Raw genomic sequence first — 19,226 nt, 5'->3', positions numbered from 1 at the left:
GAGTAATATTAAAACTAACTAGCTGCCGCCATTGTTGGAAGCTGCGCTGGGCCGTGCTATGAATTCTGGGACAGGTTGGGCCACAAAGGTTTTACACCCGTCCCATCATTCAAATCTGGGGAAAAGAAGGACGCGTTTGTCGGCCACACTTGGAGGAGTCTTCAAATTTGGACAGCCTTTGTCAAACCGCTGTGACGTAATCGGTCTACAAATGCGTCCGCCGAAGGATGCAGGCCCTCGTTCTTCCTGAAGCCCATTTGTGAGGTCAGACACTGTTTGACGAGAACTTTATATTTAAGTACTGTTGTCCAGGCAACCACCAACCAAACTCAGACTCTATCAGCCTATCAGATGGCCCGATGGAGACGTGTGATTGGTCACTCCAGAGAACACGTCTCCATGCTCTAGAGTCCATCAGAGGCTTTCATTGTGCTTGATGATGTAAAGCTTGGTGCAGCTCGGTTGCCATGGAAACACATTTCATGACGCTATCTGAACGCCAGGTGAAGTTTGGTCGTCTGTAGTGATTTCCAGAAAGTCGGCGACCTCTGTGTCCCTCAGCATCCACTGACCCCACTCTGTGATCGTAACTCTTCATCGCTGTTCCACTAACAGTGACAGTGGAACATGTAGCAGTGGGGAAAGTCACACCTGGACTCGTTGCACTGGTAGCATCCTGTCACAGTCATACGCTGTAGTTCACTGAGCTCCTGAGTCATCCTTCCACAGATGTTTGTAGCAGCAGCCTGCATGCCCAGGTTTTATACACCTGTGGTTGTGACTGGCACACCTGAAGTCTGTGGTTCAGTGGAGACTGAATACTTTTGACAGTATAGTGTTTCTGAGCTGAGTCTCAGGAGAAAGTGACACAAAGCAAACAAGTCGTTCTTACGAGGGACGTCAGAGAAAAATAAGAAACGGTTTTAGAAGCAGCAACTAACTCAAACTGACGTGAACGATCAGCAGTTACACAAATGTTTAGAGTTGCTGCACAAAGACGTCACAGCAGGTAATGCTTCACATACTTTTATCTTATAGGTGGAGAAGACTGCAGTGATCACCTGAAACAGTTTTGTCTGATTGGTTTGATTTCCTTTTAATCCACTTCATGCATATGACTCATTACAAGAATGATAAAAGTAACAAAAAGAAGCTTTGACAGAAAAGTTTCCTAAAATAACATTTAGAAGTGTCTGTGAAGGTACTCAGTCATCCAGGTCATCGTAGTCTATGGAGCTTGCAAAGAAAAGCGTCTGGACTTCTTTAAGTTGCTTGAAGACGTTTCACCTCTCATCCGAGAAGCTTCTTCAGTTCTAAGGTCAAATGGTGGAGAGTCCCAGATATAAACCCAGTGGGAGTGACCCCCCACAGAGGGACAAAAGGACCCCCTGATGATCCTCTAATCGCCTGAGCCAAGGTGTGAAACTGGGTGTGGGTCCCAATCAGCCAGAGTTTCAGGTGTGTTCATTGTGAAACCTGGCCCCACCTTGTCATGTGAATTCCTGAGGTCAGATGGCCCAGGATGTGAGTGGGCGTTAAGGCGTCTGGGAAGGATCTCAAAACTGGATTATTGATGGCAGAGAGTTGGTGTCGTTGGCTCTTTCAAAGGAAGAGTACCCAGCCACTGGTACAGATATGTGGACGACACCTGGGTCAAAATCAAGACACAAGAAGTGGAATCCTTCACTGCGCACATTAACGCTGTGGATAAAAACATCAAGTTCACCAGGGAAGACACAAAGGACGACTGTTTGCCTTTCCTGGACTGCGCTGTGCACATTGAAGAGAACGGCAAACTCAACATCGAAGTTTACCGGAAGCCCACACACACGGACCAGTACCTCCTCTTTGACTCCCATCACCCTCTGGAGCACAAACTTGGAGTAATTAGGACCCTACACCACCGGGCAGAACATGTTCCCTCTAAGCCTGAAGGGAAAAAGAAGGAACACACACATGTAAAGGAAGCACTCAAAACGTGCGGCTATCCTAAATGGGCGTTTTTAAAGTCAGCAAAGAGGCACAGAAAAGAAGACCAGACACCAGCGAGGGAGGATAAGAAGGACAGACGCAACAACATTGTCATCCCCTATGTAGCCGGTGTATCAGAGAAACTCAGGAGAGTTTTCTCCAAGCATGACATCCCGGTGCATTTCAGACCCAGCAACACGCTCAGACAGAAACTGGTTCACCCGAAAGACAAAACGCCAAAACACAAACTTAACAATGTGGTGTATGCTGTACAGTGCAGCGAGGAATGCTCAGACCTCTACATTGGAGAGACCAAACAGCCACTTCACAAGCGCATGGCACAACACAGAAGAGCCACCTCCACAGGACAAGACTCAGCAGTCCATCTGCATCTTAAGGATAAAGGTCACTCTTTGAGGATGCCAATGTTCACATTTTGGACAGAGAGGACAGATGGTTTGAAAGAGGAGTGAAAGAAGCATCTATGTCCACTGTGAGCGACCATCTTTGAACAGAGGCGGGGGTTTACGACACCAACTCTCTGCCATCTATAATCCAGTTTTGAGATCCTCCCCAGACGCCTTAACGCCCACTCACATCCTGGGCCATCTGACCTCAGGAATTCGCATGATAAGGTGGGGCCAGGTTTCACAATGAACTCACCCGAAACTCTGGCTGATTGGGACCTACACCCAGTTTCACACCTTGGCTCAGGCGATTAGAGGATCATCAGGGGTCCTTTTGTCCCTCTGTGGGGGGTCACTCCCACTAGGTTTATATCTGGGACTCTCCACCATTTGACCTTAGAACTGAAGAAGCTTCTCGGATGAGAGGTGAAACGTCTTCAAGCAACTTAAAGAAGTCCAGACGCTTTTCTTTGCAAGCTCCTTTGACAACATTTAGAAGTGTGTAGTTCTAATATAAGTGTTGTAGTTTGATCAGCAGACACCGGAGCTGTGAGCATGATTGTGGTGAAGCTTCACTCCTGAGACTGAACTTAGGAGATGCTGTGAAATATTTAGAGAAAAGTCTGATTAGTTAAACTCAGAGGAAAACTTGTCCTGGTCAACATGAGCTTGTGCATCGTCCCCTTTACTGGGACTGGTGTCAGAGTCATGTTTAATGAGTTTTGCATTATGGAATTAATGTGTGAATATTTCTCCAGCTTTACAAAGTCTGGCACAGACCTTTTTGTCCATTGGAGAATGAAGAGAATAATCAGAGCAGGTCTGCATGAATAAAGATAAACATACACAGTTATATAACGCTCTATGAAAGTCATTTATTCCTTTGGTTTGTGTTGTTAGGAGGGGGGTCGTGGGAGGGTCCATGTTTATATAGGCAGTGAGAGGAAGTCTGAAAATACAGATGTGACAAAGATAATGAAAATAGAAGAATAACACACGTGAATAATAAATAAATCTATAAAAAGGGTCTGACTGGTCCCCAGGAGAACCCAGAGATGGTACAGAAGCTGATTTGTTAGTGTTCCCTTTGATTGCATCCTTTCCTTAATCTTTCCTACCTCTCCTCCTTCCTTGTGTGGTTTGATATTATGTTACGGGCCCCAGCAATGTTGCCACAATAACAAAGATGAAATCAAATGCTGGTCAAGTTCAGGAGCGATGAAGACACCGTGCACTCGGTTTGCCTTCCATCTCAGCAGTGGGCAAAAGTCCCCAAAGCAACTGGGGAGCACCTGACCTGACAGCAATAGTTCCACCTGTGATGTTGCTCCATGTTTCTGTCCTTCTGTGCAGTCCATGTCACAAAGTAATAGATTACAGAAATTAGTCATGTTTCCAAAATAATTTGGAGTCGTCATAGTCACTGAAAATAACAAATATACTAATGAATTAAATGATTAACATAAAAGTGGACACATGGTTGGCCCACTGCATGACCCACTGACTCTGAGTCAGCAGTGGGTTGATGGTAATAACTTCTCCTCTCCCTGTGCCGGCTCCTAAAGGCTACATAACTAATGCTCAGCTGGGACAAGAACTACATGTTGTGTTCAATCAGAACAAAGCAGCAAAGACAAAGATGTTTGGACCTGTGTGTGTTTGATCCTGCAGCTGGGGCAGCTGTCAGAAACCACATCTGTAATGTGGCACCGAGGACAGTCTGACTGACAGCTGGGACACTGTTTACATTCATACATGTTTTAGCTGCTTAGAGTTTATGCTGGAGGGGAACCTGCTCACCTTGGATATGTTTCTGGTTCTGCAGACACTGCATCTGCTCATACTGGGACCAGTCTGCTTCATCAGGAGACTGGTCCTGTCCCCAGTGTGGAGAAAGATCCAGAGCTGGACTGCAGACAGCCAGTCAGAGCAGCTGTGTACAAAGTAAGACTGAACATCTGTCTGCTGATGGACTCATTTCTGAAACTGGACTTCTTGTTGTTGTTCAGACATTGAAGCGTTTTCTTTCTGTTCTTTCAGCAGATGTTGGTCTGCAGGAGGTTGTAGATGAACATAAGATCAGTCTGAGGAGGAGATGTGAACGTGTGACTGAAGGAAGTGATGAAACAGGAAGTAGAACCCTCCTCAACACCATCTACACTGAGCTCTACATCACAGAGGGACAGAGTGAAGAGGTTCATACCCAACATGAGGTGAGGCAGCTGGAGACAGCTTCCAAGATGGACGCCCTCCATGACGCTCCAATCAGGTGCCAGGACATCTTTAAAGCCTTACCTGACCAACAGAGACCCATCAGAGTGGTTCTGACCAACGGCGTGGCTGGTGTTGGAAAAACCTTCTCAGTGCAGAAGTTCACTCTGGACTGGGCAGAGGGCTTGGAGAACCAACATGTCAGTGTGGTGGTTCTGCTTTCATTCAGGGAGCTGAACCTGATCAGAGATGAGCAGTACAGTCTTCTGGAGCTGCTCCATGTTTTCCATCCAACATTACAGAAGGTCTCAGCAGAGAAGCTGGCTGTCTCTCAGCTTCTGTTCATCTTTGACGGCCTGGATGAAAGCAGACTTTCATTGGATTTCACCAACAGGAAGCTGCTGTCTGATGTCACACAGAAGTCATCAGTCAGCCAGCTGCTGACAAACCTCATCCAGGGGAATCTGCTTCCCTCGGCTCTCGTCTGGATAACTTCCCGACCTGCAGCAGCCAATCAGATCCCTCCTACATGTGTCGACAGGCTAACAGAAGTACGAGGCTTCACTGACGCCCAGAAGGAGGAGTACTTCAGGAAGAGATTCAGTGATGAAGAGCTGTCCAGCAGAATCATCTCCCACATGAAGACATCCAGGAGCCTCCACATCATGTGTAGCATCCCAGTCTTCTGCTGGATCACTGCTACAGTTCTGGAGCACATGTTGACTACAGAGAAGAGAGGAGAGCTGCCCAAGACCCTGACTGACATGTACTCACACTTCCTGCTGGTTCAGACAAAGAGGAAGAAGAACAAGTACCACGAGGGACATGAGACGAGTCCACAGGAGCTGACGGAGGCTGACAGGGAAGTTCTTCTGAAGCTGGGGAGGCTGGCGTTTGAACATCTGGAGAAAGGAAACATCATGTTCTACCAAGAAGACCTGGAGCAGTGTGGTCTGGATGTGACAGAGGCCTCGGTGTACTCAGGAGTTTGTACAGAGATCTTCAAAAGAGAGTGTGTGATCTTCCAGAAACCAGTCTACTGCTTTGTTCATCTGAGCATTCAGGAGTTTCTGGCTGCAGTCTACATGTTCCACTGTTTCACCAGCAGGAAGTCAGAGGTGGTGAAGGACTTCCTGGGGATAGACTGGAATGAGGATGAGGAGTATGATGATGATGATTACCAATGTATTCTGGATGATTTCCTGAGCAGAGCCATGCAGAAATCCCTCCAGAGTAAAAATGGCCACCTGGACCTGTTTGTTCGCTTCCTTCATGGCCTCTGTCTGGAGTCCAACCAGAGACTCTTAGCAGGTCTGCTGGGTCAGACAGAGATCAGTCCAGAAACCATCCAGAGAGTCGTCAACAACCTGAAGGAGATGAACAGTGAAGATGATGTTGATGATGATGATGATGAAATCTCTCCTGACAGAAGCATCAACATCTTCCACTGTCTGATGGAGATGAACGACCTCTCAGTACATCAGGAGATCCAAGAGTTCCTGAAGTCAGAGAACAGATCAGAGAAGGAACTCTCTGAGATCCACTGCTCAGCTCTGGCCTTCATGCTGCAGATGTCAGAGGAGGTTCTGGATGAGTTGGACCTGCAGAAGTACAACACATCAGAGCGGGGACGACTGAGACTGATTCCAGCTGTGAGGAACTGCAGAAAGGCTCGGTGAGTCCAGATGTGATCATTAACATCATTGATCAGTGTTGATCAGTAGTTTAGTTCTTCAGATACACACAGCACTAAACGACTCTCAGTAGTTTCTCAGATAAAATAATATTTTGTGTTGATCAGAAATGTGTGTGTGCACTCAGCATGATGCTGCTTTGGTAGTCGTACGCTGTGTGTTGTAGACTCACATCTACATGTAGTACCTGTGTGGTGTCATTAGGGGGCAGTATTTTAATCTGCTGCTGTTGGTCATTCAGACGCTGCTGTTAGAGAGACAGAAATAAGAATCTGTGGAGAGCTTCTTTGTAGTGAACTCTGATGTTACAGACAGAACAGACAGAACTACAGACACAGAGTTTAGTGGCACAAACATGGGGAGTGAGGATGAAGGTGCTGAGGAAGACTCTGGTTCAGTGTGATGTCCTGATGAGTGACAGTGCTGTGGTTCAGAGTGGGGCTCAGAGGTGAACCAGCTGTGCTCTGCCCACAGTGGGACAAACTGAGTGAGAAGACTCTGCAGACATCAGAACATGTGTCAGATGTGTGAGCTAACGCTGATGTGACAGCAGCTCATGGAGTCACTCTCATTCCTGCTGCTGCTCCTAATGTCTGACTTCATGTCCTCATTAATCACAGAGCTCATTGTTCAGTGTTTAGTTGTTGCTGCTGAAATGTCGTCCCTGTTTCCACTGATATTGATCCTGTTCAATGACACGTTTCATATCAGTGAACATGTTCTTTAGGACGTCCACTGACATGTTTAAGTGTCCTGCTGGAAATCAAACCATCCATGAAATCCATGAAAAATCCTTTTAGTGTTTCTAACTTCAGCCTCTGTCCTCTCTCTCTCTCCATCCTCCTCACTGCTTCTTTCACTGATAATCACACAAACATCGTATTCAGCTACAAAATAACACAATAACATCATCTGCTCATCATTATTATAAGAGCAGGATCCATGTTTGATATCAGAGTAACACACTGCTTGGTTATGTGCAGTCATCATCAGTGACTGGGTCAAACAGAAGCTCTCTGATTGGTTGCTGACCTTGGTCACCTGTTTGTGTTGCTCTCTCTTTGCTGTCTCCATCCTCTCTCTCCTCTCTCTCCCTCTCTGTCTTTGTACGTCACTCAGGTCCAATGGAAACAGTGACCTTTACAAACAATCAAAGACGAACTGATCCATGTCAGGTTATAACAACATATAAGTGAAATCAGCTCTGATATCAGCAGCTGTGAGTTCATCATTATTGTCCAGTGATGAGATTTCTGCTCCGTTTGGTAACAGTCAGCAGGTTTTTCCTGCGTGTGGACGTGAACAGTCGTACCTGACAGCAGGTAGCAAACAGAGATCATCTTTCCAGCTGGAACTCTTCACTGAGCTCAACTCATTCAAATGTTCAAAACAGGAAACAGTCCAAATGTGTGTCTTCACTCTGACTCTGGATCAGATCTCAGTGACAGACTGTGGACATTATGGAAGCCTAAATGTGACACCATCTTCCTCCTTCATCTGCAGATTAAAGCCAAACAAAGATTCTCATTCAAAGTCTGCAGGTCTGAGAGAGACTCAATCACTGTGTCATGTCAAACACAGTAAGAGGAGCTGAAGCACAGATGTGAAGAGCAGATGTTCATCAGATTATGACCTCACTCTGTTTTGTCTTCATGTACATTCAGTCTGTGTTTATAATGCAGATTTTCTGCTTTTATAATAACACATTTTATATTTTCTATCATCACAGACTGACTCAGTGTGGACTCTCAGAGGCTCACTGTGAAGTTGTGGCCTCAGCTCTGAAGTCCAACCCCTCCCATCTGACAGAGCTGGACATGAGTGGAAACAAGCTGCAGGATTCATGGATGAAGCTTCTGTGTGCTGGACTGGAGAGTCCAAACTGTCGACTGCAGACTCTGAGGTGAGTTCACTGACTGCAGCTGTTGTTGTTTTTCTATATTTCAGGTCTTTGATGTTTGAAACTTTCTTTAGTTCCTAAATGTTCAGGATGTGTCTGGAGACAAATGTGAAGAAGTTTGAGTGCTTTCAGAAAAGTTGTGTCTTTCCAAACGACTGAACAACAGTTTTTCCTTTTGGCTCCAAATACAAGTAACAGACTTGAGCAGGGTTCATTTAAAGGCTGACAGAAGTGGAGTGGTGACGGGGAGATGTTTGACAGGACAGTGTTTCAGCCTCCACAGGTTCATGTCGTGCTCCATCAGTCAGTGAAGATGAAGTCAGCACTGATGAGGCTGTAGACCAGGGGTCCCCAATCCCAGTCCACGAGGGCCGGTGTCCCTGCAGGTTTTAGATCTCACCCTGGGTCAACACACCTGAATCACATGATTAGGTCATTACCAGGCCTCTGAAGAACTTCAAGACATGTTGAGAAGGTCATTTATCCATTTAAATCAGCCGTGATGGATCAAGGACACATGCAGGGACACCAGCCCTCATGGACTGGGATTGGGGACCCCTGCTGTAGAGTGTGTGAGGGATGTGAATGAGGATGATGAAGATCTGATGATAGCAGATAAAAACAGGCTGCAGAGACTTTGAGCTTGTGTGGAAACAGAGAGAAAAGAAAGACATGACTTTCAAAGCTAATAAAGGTGAAGTTAGGAGCTGTGATGATGTTCATGTATCAGAAGCTGATCTGGCTGCTACAGAGACGACCCACACAGCTGCTGTGGTGAGGTGTTTCAGCATTAACTGTACGCATAGGGCGAAGGAGGGCCTCAAGTTCAGTATTACCTAAGTCAACATCAAAGATGTTGACTTAGGCTCAGGTTTCCACTCTTGGTGGCGCTGTCACTTGGTGTTCGCTCGCTCTGTGGTAGAGTATCACTTCCTGTTCCTGCTCAAACACAGTGGTGTTTCTGAGTAGCTTATTTGCTTAGCGATTTAATTAACAACTTTTAAATACATTCTTCTTTCATAGTATAATCTTCACGTGCTTCCTCCGAAGCACACTTTCTGTGTACTCACTACCTAATTTATAGCCAAAGTATTCACTCACTGTCTCTGTACTGTCTCGCTAGCCTAGCTTAGCTCGTAGCCGACTCATTAGCACCATGGCTACTTCACCTGTCCCTCCTGCACTTTCTTGCTCATTGTGTCAGATGTTTAGTTACTCCTCGGCCTCCTTTAGCAGTAATGATATCTGTAACAAATGTAGCATATTTGCAGCGCTGGAGGCCAGGATTACTGAATTGGAGACTCGGCTTCGCACCCTTCATTCACCCGCAGCTAGCCAGGCCCCTGTAGCTGGTGCAGCCGAAAATAGCGTAGGCCCCGCTAGCTGTTCCCCGGCAGACCCCAAGCAGCTGGGGAAAGAGGGAGGCTGGGTGACGGTGAGGAGGAAGCATAGTCCTAAACAGAAGCCCCAGGTACACCACCAACCCGTTCATGTGTCTAACCGTTTTTCCCCACTCGGCGACACACCCGCCGGGGGTCAAACTCTGGTAATTGGCGATTCTGTTCTCAGACATGTGAAGCTAGAGACACCGGCAACCATAGTCAATTGTCTTCCAGGGGCCAGAGCAGGCGACATTGAAGGAAATTTAAAACTGCTGGCTAAGGGTAAACGTAAATTCAGTAAGATCATAATTCACGTCGGCAGTAATGACACCCGGTTACGCCAATCGGAGGTCACTAAAATCAATATTGAATCGGTGTGCAACTTTGCCAAAACAATGTCGGACTCTGTAGTTTTCTCTGGTCCCCTCCCCAATCAGACCAGGAGTGACATGTTTAGCCGCATGTTCTCCTTAAATTGCTGGCTGTTTGAGTGGTGTCCCAGAAACGATGTGGGCTTCATAGATAATTGGCAAACCTTCTGGAGGAAACCTGGTCTTGTTAGGAGAGACGGCATCCATCCCACTTTGGATGGAGCAGCTCTCATTTCTAGAAATATGGACAAATTTATTAAACCCCCCAAAATATGACTATCCAGAGTTGGGACCAGGAAGCAGAGTTGCAGTCTTACACGCTTCTCTGCAGCTTCTCTCCTCCTGCTACCCCCCCAAAAACCCATCTCCATAGAGACTGTGTCAGCTCCCAAACAGACAAAAAACAAACTAAAAACCAGCAACAAACAACTTAAACATAAACAATCACAAAGAAAGAACAATACAGTATCCACATCTGAACCAAAGAGTAAAACAGTGAAATGTGGATTATTAAATATTAGGTCTCTCTCCTCCAAGTCTCGGTTAGTACGTGACTTAATAATTGATCAACAAATTGATTTACTCTGCCTTACAGAAACCTGGTTGCAGCAGGATGATTATGTTAGTTTAAATGAATCAACACCCCCGAGCCATTCTAACTACCAGAAATCTCGAAGCACAGGCCGAGGGGGCGGTGTGGCAGCAATTTTTCACACCAGCCTATTAATTAATGAAAGACCAAGACAGACTTTTAATTCATTTGAAAGCCTGATGCTTAACATTGTCCACCCCAGCTGTGAAACTCAGAAACCAGTCTTACTTGTTATCATCTATCGTCCACCTGGGCCTTACACAGAGTTTCTGTCTGATTTCTCAGACTTTATATCTAATTTAGTTCTGAGCTCAGATAAAATAATTATTGTGGGTGATTTTAACATCCATGTAGATGCTAAAAATGACAGCCTCAACATGGCATTTAATCTGTTATTAGACTCAATTGGTTTCTCTCAAAATGTAAAAGAACCCACCCACCACTTTAATCACACTCTAGATCTTGTTTTAACATATGGCATAGAAACGGAACATTTAACAGTGTTTCCTGAAAACCCTCTCCTGTCTGATCATTTCCTGATAACATTTACTTTTACAATAATTGATTACACAGCGGTGAAGAGTAGACTTTATCAAAGTAGATGTCTTTCTGAAAGCACTGTAACTAAGTTTAAGAATATAATCCACCCACTGTTATCATCTTCAATGCCCTGTACCAACACAGAGCAGAGTAGCTATCTGAACGCTACCCCAACAGAGGTCGATCATCTTGTTAATAATTTCACCTCCTCACTACGTACGACTCTGGATACTGTAGCTCCTGTGAAAACTAAGGCCTCAAATCAGAAGTACCTGACTCCGTGGTATAATTCTGAAACACGTACCCTAAAGCAGATGACTCGTAATCTGGAGAGGAAATGGCGTGTCACAAATCTAGAGGATCATCATTTAGCCTGGAGAAATAGTTTGCTGCTTTATAAGAAAGCCCTCCGCAAAGCCAGAACATCTTACTATTCATCACTGATTGAAGAAAATAAGAACAACCCTAGGTTTCTCTTCAGCACTGTAGCCAGGCTGACAAAAAGTCAAAGCTCTTTTGAGCCAACCATCCCTTTAATGTTAACTAGTAATGACTTCATGAACTTCTTCACAAATAAAATTTTTATCATTAGAGAAAAAATTACCAATAATCATCCCACAGATGTAATATTATCTACAGCTACTCTTAGTACCATTGATATTAAGTTAGACTCTTTTTCTCCAATTGATCTTTCTGAGTTAACTTCAATAATTACTTCCTCCAAACCATCAACGTGTCTTTTAGACCCCATTCCTACAAAACTGCTCAAAGAAGTCCTGCCATTAATTAATTCTTCGATCTTAAATATGATCAACCTATCTCTAATAATCGGCTATGTACCACAGGCCTTCAAGCTGGCTGTAGTTAAACCTTTACTCAAAAAGCCATCTCTAGACCCAGCAGTCTTAGCTAATTATAGGCCAATCTCCAACCTTCCTTTCATATCAAAAATCCTTGAAAGAGTAGTTGTCAAACAGCTAACAGATCATCTGCAGAGGAATGGTTTATTTGAAGAGTTTCAGTCAGGTTTCAGAGCTCAGCACAGCACAGAAACAGCTTTAGTGAAGGTTACAAATGATCTTCTTATGGCCTCTGACAGTGGACTCATCTCTGTGCTTGTCCTGCTAGACCTCAGTGCAGCGTTCGATACTGTTGATCATAATATCCTATTAGAGCGATTAGAACATGCTGTAGGTATTACAGGTACTGCACTGCAGTGGTTTGTATCATATCTATCTAATAGACTCCAGTTTGTGCATGTAAATGGAGAGTCCTCTTCACACACTGAGGTTAATTATGGAGTTCCACAGGGTTCAGTGCTAGGACCAATTCTGTTTACATTATACATGCTTCCCTTAGGCAGCATCATTAGAAGACATAGCATACATTTTCACTGCTATGCAGATGACACCCAGCTCTATCTGTCCATGAAGCCAGATAACACACACCAATTAGTTAAACTGCAGGAATGTCTTAAAGACATAAAGACCTGGATGGCCGCTAACTTTCTGCTTCTTAATTCAGATAAAACTGAGGTTATTGTACTCGGCCCTGAAAATCTTAGAAATATGGTATCTAATCAGATTCTTACTCTGGATGGCATTACCTTGGCCTCCAGTAACGCTGTGAGGAACCTTGGAGTCATTTTTGACCAGGACATGTCCTTCAACGCACATATTAAACAAATATGTAAGACTGCTTTCTTCCATTTGCGCAACATCTCTAAAATTAGAAATATCCTGTCTCAGAGTGACGCTGAAAAACTAGTTCATGCATTTATTACTTCCAGGCTGGACTACTGTAATTCATTATTATCAGGATGTCCAAAAAACTCACTGAAAAGCCTTCAGCTGATCCAAAATGCTGCAGCAAGAGTCCTGACATGGACTAGAAAGAGAGAGCATATTTCTCCTGTTTTGGCTTCCCTTCATTGGCTTCCTGTTAAATCCAGAATTCAAAATCCTGCTCCTCACATACAAGGTCTTAAATAATCAGGCCCCATCTTATCTTAATGACCTTGTAGTACCATATCACCCTATTAGAGCACTTCGCTCTCGCTCTGCAGGCCTACTTGTTGTTCCTAGAGTATTTAAAAGTAGAATGGGAGGCAGAGCCTTCAGTTTTCAGGCCCCTCTTCTGTGGAACCAGCTTCCAGTTTGGATTCAGGAGACAGACACTATCTCTACTTTTAAGATTAGGCTTCAAACTTTCCTTTTTGCTAAAGCATATAGTTAGGGCTGGACCAGGTGACCCTGAATCCTCCCTTTGTTATGCTGCAATAGATGTAGGCTGCCGGGGGATTCCCATGATGCATTGAGTTTTTCCTTTCCAGTCACCTTTCTCACTCACTATGTATTAATAGACCTCTCTGCATTGAATCATATCTGTTATTAACCTCTGTCTCTCTTCCACAGCATGTCTTTATCCTGTCTTCCTTCTCTCACCCCAACCGGTCGCAGCAGATGGCCGCCCCTCCCTGAGCCTGGTTCTGCCGGAGGTTTCTTCCTGTTAAAAGGGAGTTTTTCCTTCCCACTGTCGCCAAAGTGCTTGCTCATAGGGGGTCATATGATTGTTGGGTTTTTCTCTGTATCTATGAAGCGCCTTGAGGCGACTTTTGTTGTGATTTGGCGCTATATAAATAAAATTGAATTGAATTGAAAGATGACCGGGGAGTGGTCAGAGAACCCAGCATTGTTTATATCCTTGATGCAAATGTCCAAGCCATATGAGAAGACCAGGTCAAGGGTATGGCCTTTAGCATCATACCCTGGCCTTGGGTTGGTTCATTAACCCACTGAATGAGGTTAAAAGATTCAGTTAATGCAAGAAAATCTTTAGATAATGGGTCATTCTTACAGCAGACATGTATATTAAAATCACCAGTAATAAGAACACAGCCATATTTAAAAAGAACAGATCCTAAAATGTCAGCGAGTTCAGAGATGAAAGTCTTGTTGTATTTAGGCGGACGATAGACCACAACACACCGAGTAGTCAAAGAGTCAGTCGTCTCCAGTAGCTGTGCTTCAAAGCTAGGGTAGGTAGGGAGGGTAGCAGCCAAACTTTGTTTTTAAAAACCGAAGCTAAGCCACCACCTCTGCCAGTGAGCCTCGGCGAGCTACAAAAGACACAGTCTGCAGGGAGAAGCTCAGAGAAGGGGATGAACTCACCGGGACAAGTCCACGTCTCCGTCAGGAGTAAAACGTCCAGTCCCGCGGCGAGGAAAAAGTCATTTAAAAGAAAAGCCTTGTTCGCCAGCCACCTGACATTAAATAAAGCCATCCGTGTGACGCTGAGGTTGTTGTGATGGATGCCACGACCGGAGGATGTTATCCAGGACCGAACAGGGAGGCAAGCCACTGGAAGGGCTGGGTAGGTTTGGCTCAGCAGTTTAGCATCAGGGCGGCCTCTGCAGGAGGGGATAAAGCGTAGAATATCCCGGCTTGCATATGGATAATCCGTAACCTTGGCTTTGAGGTAGGCCTTAAAACAGACGCGAAAACCACTCCTTTTACCCCGTTTCCTGTAACGTTTCCTGTGCAGGTTGGAGTGAGGTAGGCAGTACATACTGGTGAGGGAGTCTGGCCATAGAGGGGTGGCATCACCCAGGGTCCAACATGGATCCGGGCGATGGGAGTAAGAGAATCGGAGATTCAAAAGCATATGTCTGTCGTAAGTTATTAGTGCACAGCCACCTAGTGAGCATAAAACCAAATGCAAAACAGTAAGGAGTACTAAGCCAAGGCGCAGACGAGGATGGCGTGCCATACACACCGGCGCCATCTTTTGGCATGATGTGAAAGTTGTGCTGACACTAAACTGCAGGACTCAGGCTGATATTATACTGATCCACACTGAGGATCTTCATGGTAAAGTCTGTGTTGTTAGTCCAAATCAGATTAATCCAGTCACACAGGATGAGAATAATGCGATGAGAGTGACGCAGGTAAAGATAAGGTTAACAGCTGTTCCTCCTTTAATGTGTAGAGTCGACAAAAAAAGACTGGAGAAATGCTACATGGCTAACCTGAAGCTAACCTGAGAAACAGTACTGATGATTCCTACAAAGTGTTTAGAGTGGAGTTTGGTAGTACTGTGTGTGCACAGATGGACAAGCCACCCTCAGTAGTACTGACATGTAAGAAATGTGTCGTCATGACTACAACTAACCTAAATCTAAGTGAATAATTCTGTCTGAACCCGAACAAACTGGAAATGAAAGATATGGAAAAAACTCAAATAACTTCTGTGAGCGTTTCTGCTCTAAAGTGTTTCTGCCACAAAGAGCTGAAGGCCAACTTCTCCTACTGCTTCCTTTGGCCAAACCATGACATCAGAGCTAGGTGATTGGTCAGTTTCATGATGGTCCTGAAACAACATTAACGATGATGTTAATTAATTCTGATGTACAAACAGCAGCAGCACAGTAAGTCTGCATTTGTCCTGCAGTTTCAGTCCAACACTGAGAGTCTGTTACTGGAGCAGTTTGGCCCTCAGCACTTAAATGACCACCTCTGGATGTTCAGTGTTGAGAGTGTAGAGCGGTCGAGCTCCTGAGGAGCAGCCTTTAACAGTTTAAACTGATCCAGGATCTGTTTGTTCCTCCAGCTCCCTCTGATACAGAGCTCCCCAGGATATCTGCTTTATCAAGAAAACTCTGAAAGGTTTGTCCAACATTTCAGAGAATATCTCTGAAGCAGAAGCTGAACATAATTGAACAAAACCAACAACAAAAATGTTATTCATGCAAGTAGAGCTTTACAGTACTCTTACCTGCTCAGTGTAAACGCATTGATATATTTTCCATGGCAGAAAGCAGTTCTGGTAACCATTTCAATATGATTATTAAAGACTTGTTTCAGAGACAGGGATGATATGAACAAAGTTTCTGTCTCTAACCTTTTGGACAGACAACACGTTTTTGTTTCCTGAGCTCCATCAGCTAATGTTATCAGTGCACCTTATTTCCTAAGAAGGAGTTGGATTGTTAGAGGAAAGTCACAAGTATCACTGTGTATCCTCTTCATTTAAGTGGCAGATTATGTTGATTCTTTATGATCGCATTACTTTTAACAACTAGCAATAAGCAGAAACAAATAGAAGTTAACCAGTAACTGACCAAAAGACCTTAAGGAACCCTCATTGTGTTTTTCATTACATCTAAAACTACTTGTTGAAACTTAGAAATGTCTCCCCTTTGGGTATAATGGAAACCAGTCTACAACCTTATCTGTTAAACTAACTGGATCATGAAGTCTTAAGATGTCCAGATCTACCGAGTTAAAGGTAGCAGTGAGATGAAGCAGGACTGTGATGAAGTCACAAATCTCTGAATTTCTTTAAAACAGAGATTAAAGGAAAAACATTTGATTAGATTTTTAGTGAGACTATATTTTCTTTATTCAGACTGAGTCAAAGCTTTTTGTTCTAGAAGACAAACACATTGTGATTACTCTAATATTAGATCATGTGTTCAGCTGTTTGGAGTATGTTTCGTGTCTGAGCTGCCTGCTGTTTGTATCTAAGCTTTGATTTGACTTGATGTCAGCAGCAGACTGATGTGACGATGAACAAATAGATTTAAGTTCTACTAACGTTTTCAATTCTTTTACGTGATTCTGTGTTGTTGGCTGTTTGTGTGGTGTGAAGGTGACTTGCTGCTGGCTGCGAGGCAAACTGCCCCCCGGGAATAATAAAGTTTATCTCGACTTTGACCTTGTTTTACAACAACAGAATGATGAGTGTGTCTGATCATGTTTGAGAGAATCTCCCTGATGAGTACAGATGTGAACGAATTAGGAATTTATCTTCATGTTTTGTTCTTTATTCAGATTGTGTGGATGCAGTTTGTCAGAAACCATCTGTGGTGATCTGGTTGCGGCTCTGAAGACCAACCCCTCCCACCTGACACATCTGGACCTGGGTGAAAACAACCTGGGGGCTTTGCATATGAAGCAGCTCAGTCTTTTCCTAGAGAGTCCAGACTGTAGATTGAACATCCTGAGGTCAGTATAGAGTAACAGCGGCACTTTCTCATAATTACATTTAACAATTTAAGCCTGAGGCTACAGTCCCACACACCAACATAAATCCTACACTAATGAGGACACACACGATCTTTCTCTTACTATTTCGGTGTGAACACAAACCTGACAATAGAAAGCAAAGCTCCTAGGCTCAGGTGTCAGGAGGTAGAGCAGCTACTAATCAGAGGGGTGGTGGTTCGATGCCCGTCTGCTCCAGTTTGCATACCTAATGTTGGGCAAGATGCATCCATCGGAGTATGAATGTGTGTGAATGTTAGATAAAAAGCACTTCTGTAGGAAAAGCATAGAAAAAAGTGCTTTGATGAGTCAGTGAATGAGGCAAGTTGTATAAATATGCTTTGAGCGCTCAGCTGGAGTATAAAAAGCTCTATATAAAAACAAGTCCATTTACCAAAGATGAAACCAGCACAAAGAGACTTTAAAACAGTCGAAAGCTGCCTAGCTGGGGTCCCTTAAACCACCTGATAAACATTCAAGTGCATGCAAAGCTGTGCCATGGGTCCTTTACGTCACAATCTGAAAAAGGTGTTGGAGATAACATTTTGTATGACTTGATCACAAGAGTTAAGATAGTTTCTTTACAACTTTCCTCAGAGTTTTCCACCCCTGACCAATCCCCTAGATGTTGTTGTTTCTGTTCAGTGGCCCTGAAACACTATCGTGTTACCGATTAATGAGAAGGTCTACATTCTGAACCTCCTTCAGCTCTGAGCAGATGATGAAACACTGAATGATTACAAGCTCACTTCGTCTAGTAAACTTACATCTTTCATTCTTTATTCAGACTGGCCAACTGCAGTCTGTCAGAGATCAGCGCTTTTGTCTCAGCACTGAGCTCCAACCCCTCCCATCTGACGGAGCTGCACCTGAGTGGAAACGACCTGCAGGATTCAGGAGTGAAGCCACTGTGGGGTTTTCTGAAGAGTCCAGAATGTCGACTTCAAATTCTGGGGTCAGTCACCACATTTTAGTTGTGCTAACAATAAACAGCAGGCTAATAAGATGCTGACCGACAGGTTTCTATTTAAGGTTGTAATTTGTATATGAAAAAGTGCTTTGGCTCAGCAGGGATCAGCTTACAGGTAGAATCCAGCTGCTGGATGGGATTAGCATGTCATAGCTATCTACCAAACTGCTAACTGGGGGATTTCAGGCCACCTATGGATCATTCTTGCTAACTGTTTATTCAGCTTAGGCTCACAGGGCTGCAGCCTGTGCCCCAGCTGTCATAGGGCAAGAGGCGTGGTCCACCTGCACAGGTGAGTCCATCACAGGGCCAACAGACAGAGAAGCACTCTCTCACATCCACACCTACAGCCAATGTAGAAGCACCAATGAACCTAAGCAGCATTTCACTGGACTGTGGGAGAACATCCAGCCTCCACAGAAAGGCCAACAAGCTTCAACCTACAACCTTCTTGCTTTCAGGCACTAGTGCGAACCACTTTTCCCCATTTCAGCCCAAATCCTGCATCTTCCTGTTTCTGACTCCAGGCCAGCTCCACTAACACTTTCTCATCAGACACTGCCACCTAGTGGAGGAAGTCTTAGTTCCATTAGAAGCTTCAGATTACAGTTAGTTCCTTTACAAAGAGGTGGAGGTGGTGGGGCCACAGCACCATCATCACTGAGTGCCACAGGACACTTAACCAGAGGTGGGTCGAGGAGCCAAAAATTGTACTCAAGTAAAAGTAGCATTACTTTAAAATCTTATTACTCAAGTAAAAGTGAAAAGTAGTCGTCAAAAAAGTTACTCGAGTAAGAGTAAAAAAGTACTTGGTGAAAAGACTACTCAAGTAGTGAGTAACTGTTTGAAATGTCCGATTTATTTTATAAATAAAAGCTATCAGACAAACAAAAATAAATAAATATACAAACTTTAGTATTTTCAACAGGAATATTTGTAAAAACATCAACAAAATAAGGCGCAACAATTCTAATGTCCAGGTTTCAGTTTTTCACAACATGAAGCTTTTTTCACCAAAACCTGCAGTAAATAATATAAACATATAAACAGTGCAAACAATTTCCAGTGACAAGATGTGCTGTGAACTTTATATTCATCTTTGCTCCAAATGGCACAGCAGCCTCAGAGAAAGCAGAACGAGGCA

The 19,226-nt window shown here is 44.2% G+C and overlaps 1 protein-coding gene across 4 annotated transcripts in view; it reads left to right on the top strand.

Moving 5' to 3' along the window:
* The window catches only part of LOC146634253 (NACHT, LRR and PYD domains-containing protein 3-like), a 675,133-nt gene that overhangs the window by 643,983 nt on the left and 11,924 nt on the right, over positions 1–19,226 (top strand). For 2 of the 4 annotated variants that reach the window (XM_085375181.1, XM_085375199.1), the window contains one exon: positions 8,013–8,186. The exons of the other annotated variants lie outside the window; for them this stretch is intronic. In XM_085375181.1, coding sequence (XP_085231307.1) covers positions 8,013–8,186 — 174 coding nt within the window. The remainder of the gene's footprint in view (positions 1–8,012; positions 8,187–19,226) is intronic. 4 annotated transcript variants of the gene reach the window in all.

The sequence above is a fragment of the Diplotaxodon limnothrissa genome, linkage group LG3, assembly GCF_057381915.1.
Source record: "Diplotaxodon limnothrissa isolate DT_005_m linkage group LG3, D_limnothrissa_male_GT1.1, whole genome shotgun sequence".
NCBI lineage: Eukaryota > Metazoa > Chordata > Actinopteri > Cichliformes > Cichlidae > Diplotaxodon > Diplotaxodon limnothrissa.
Note: the sequence above shows the minus strand (reverse complement) of the source record. Positions and strands in the feature narration are given on the sequence as shown.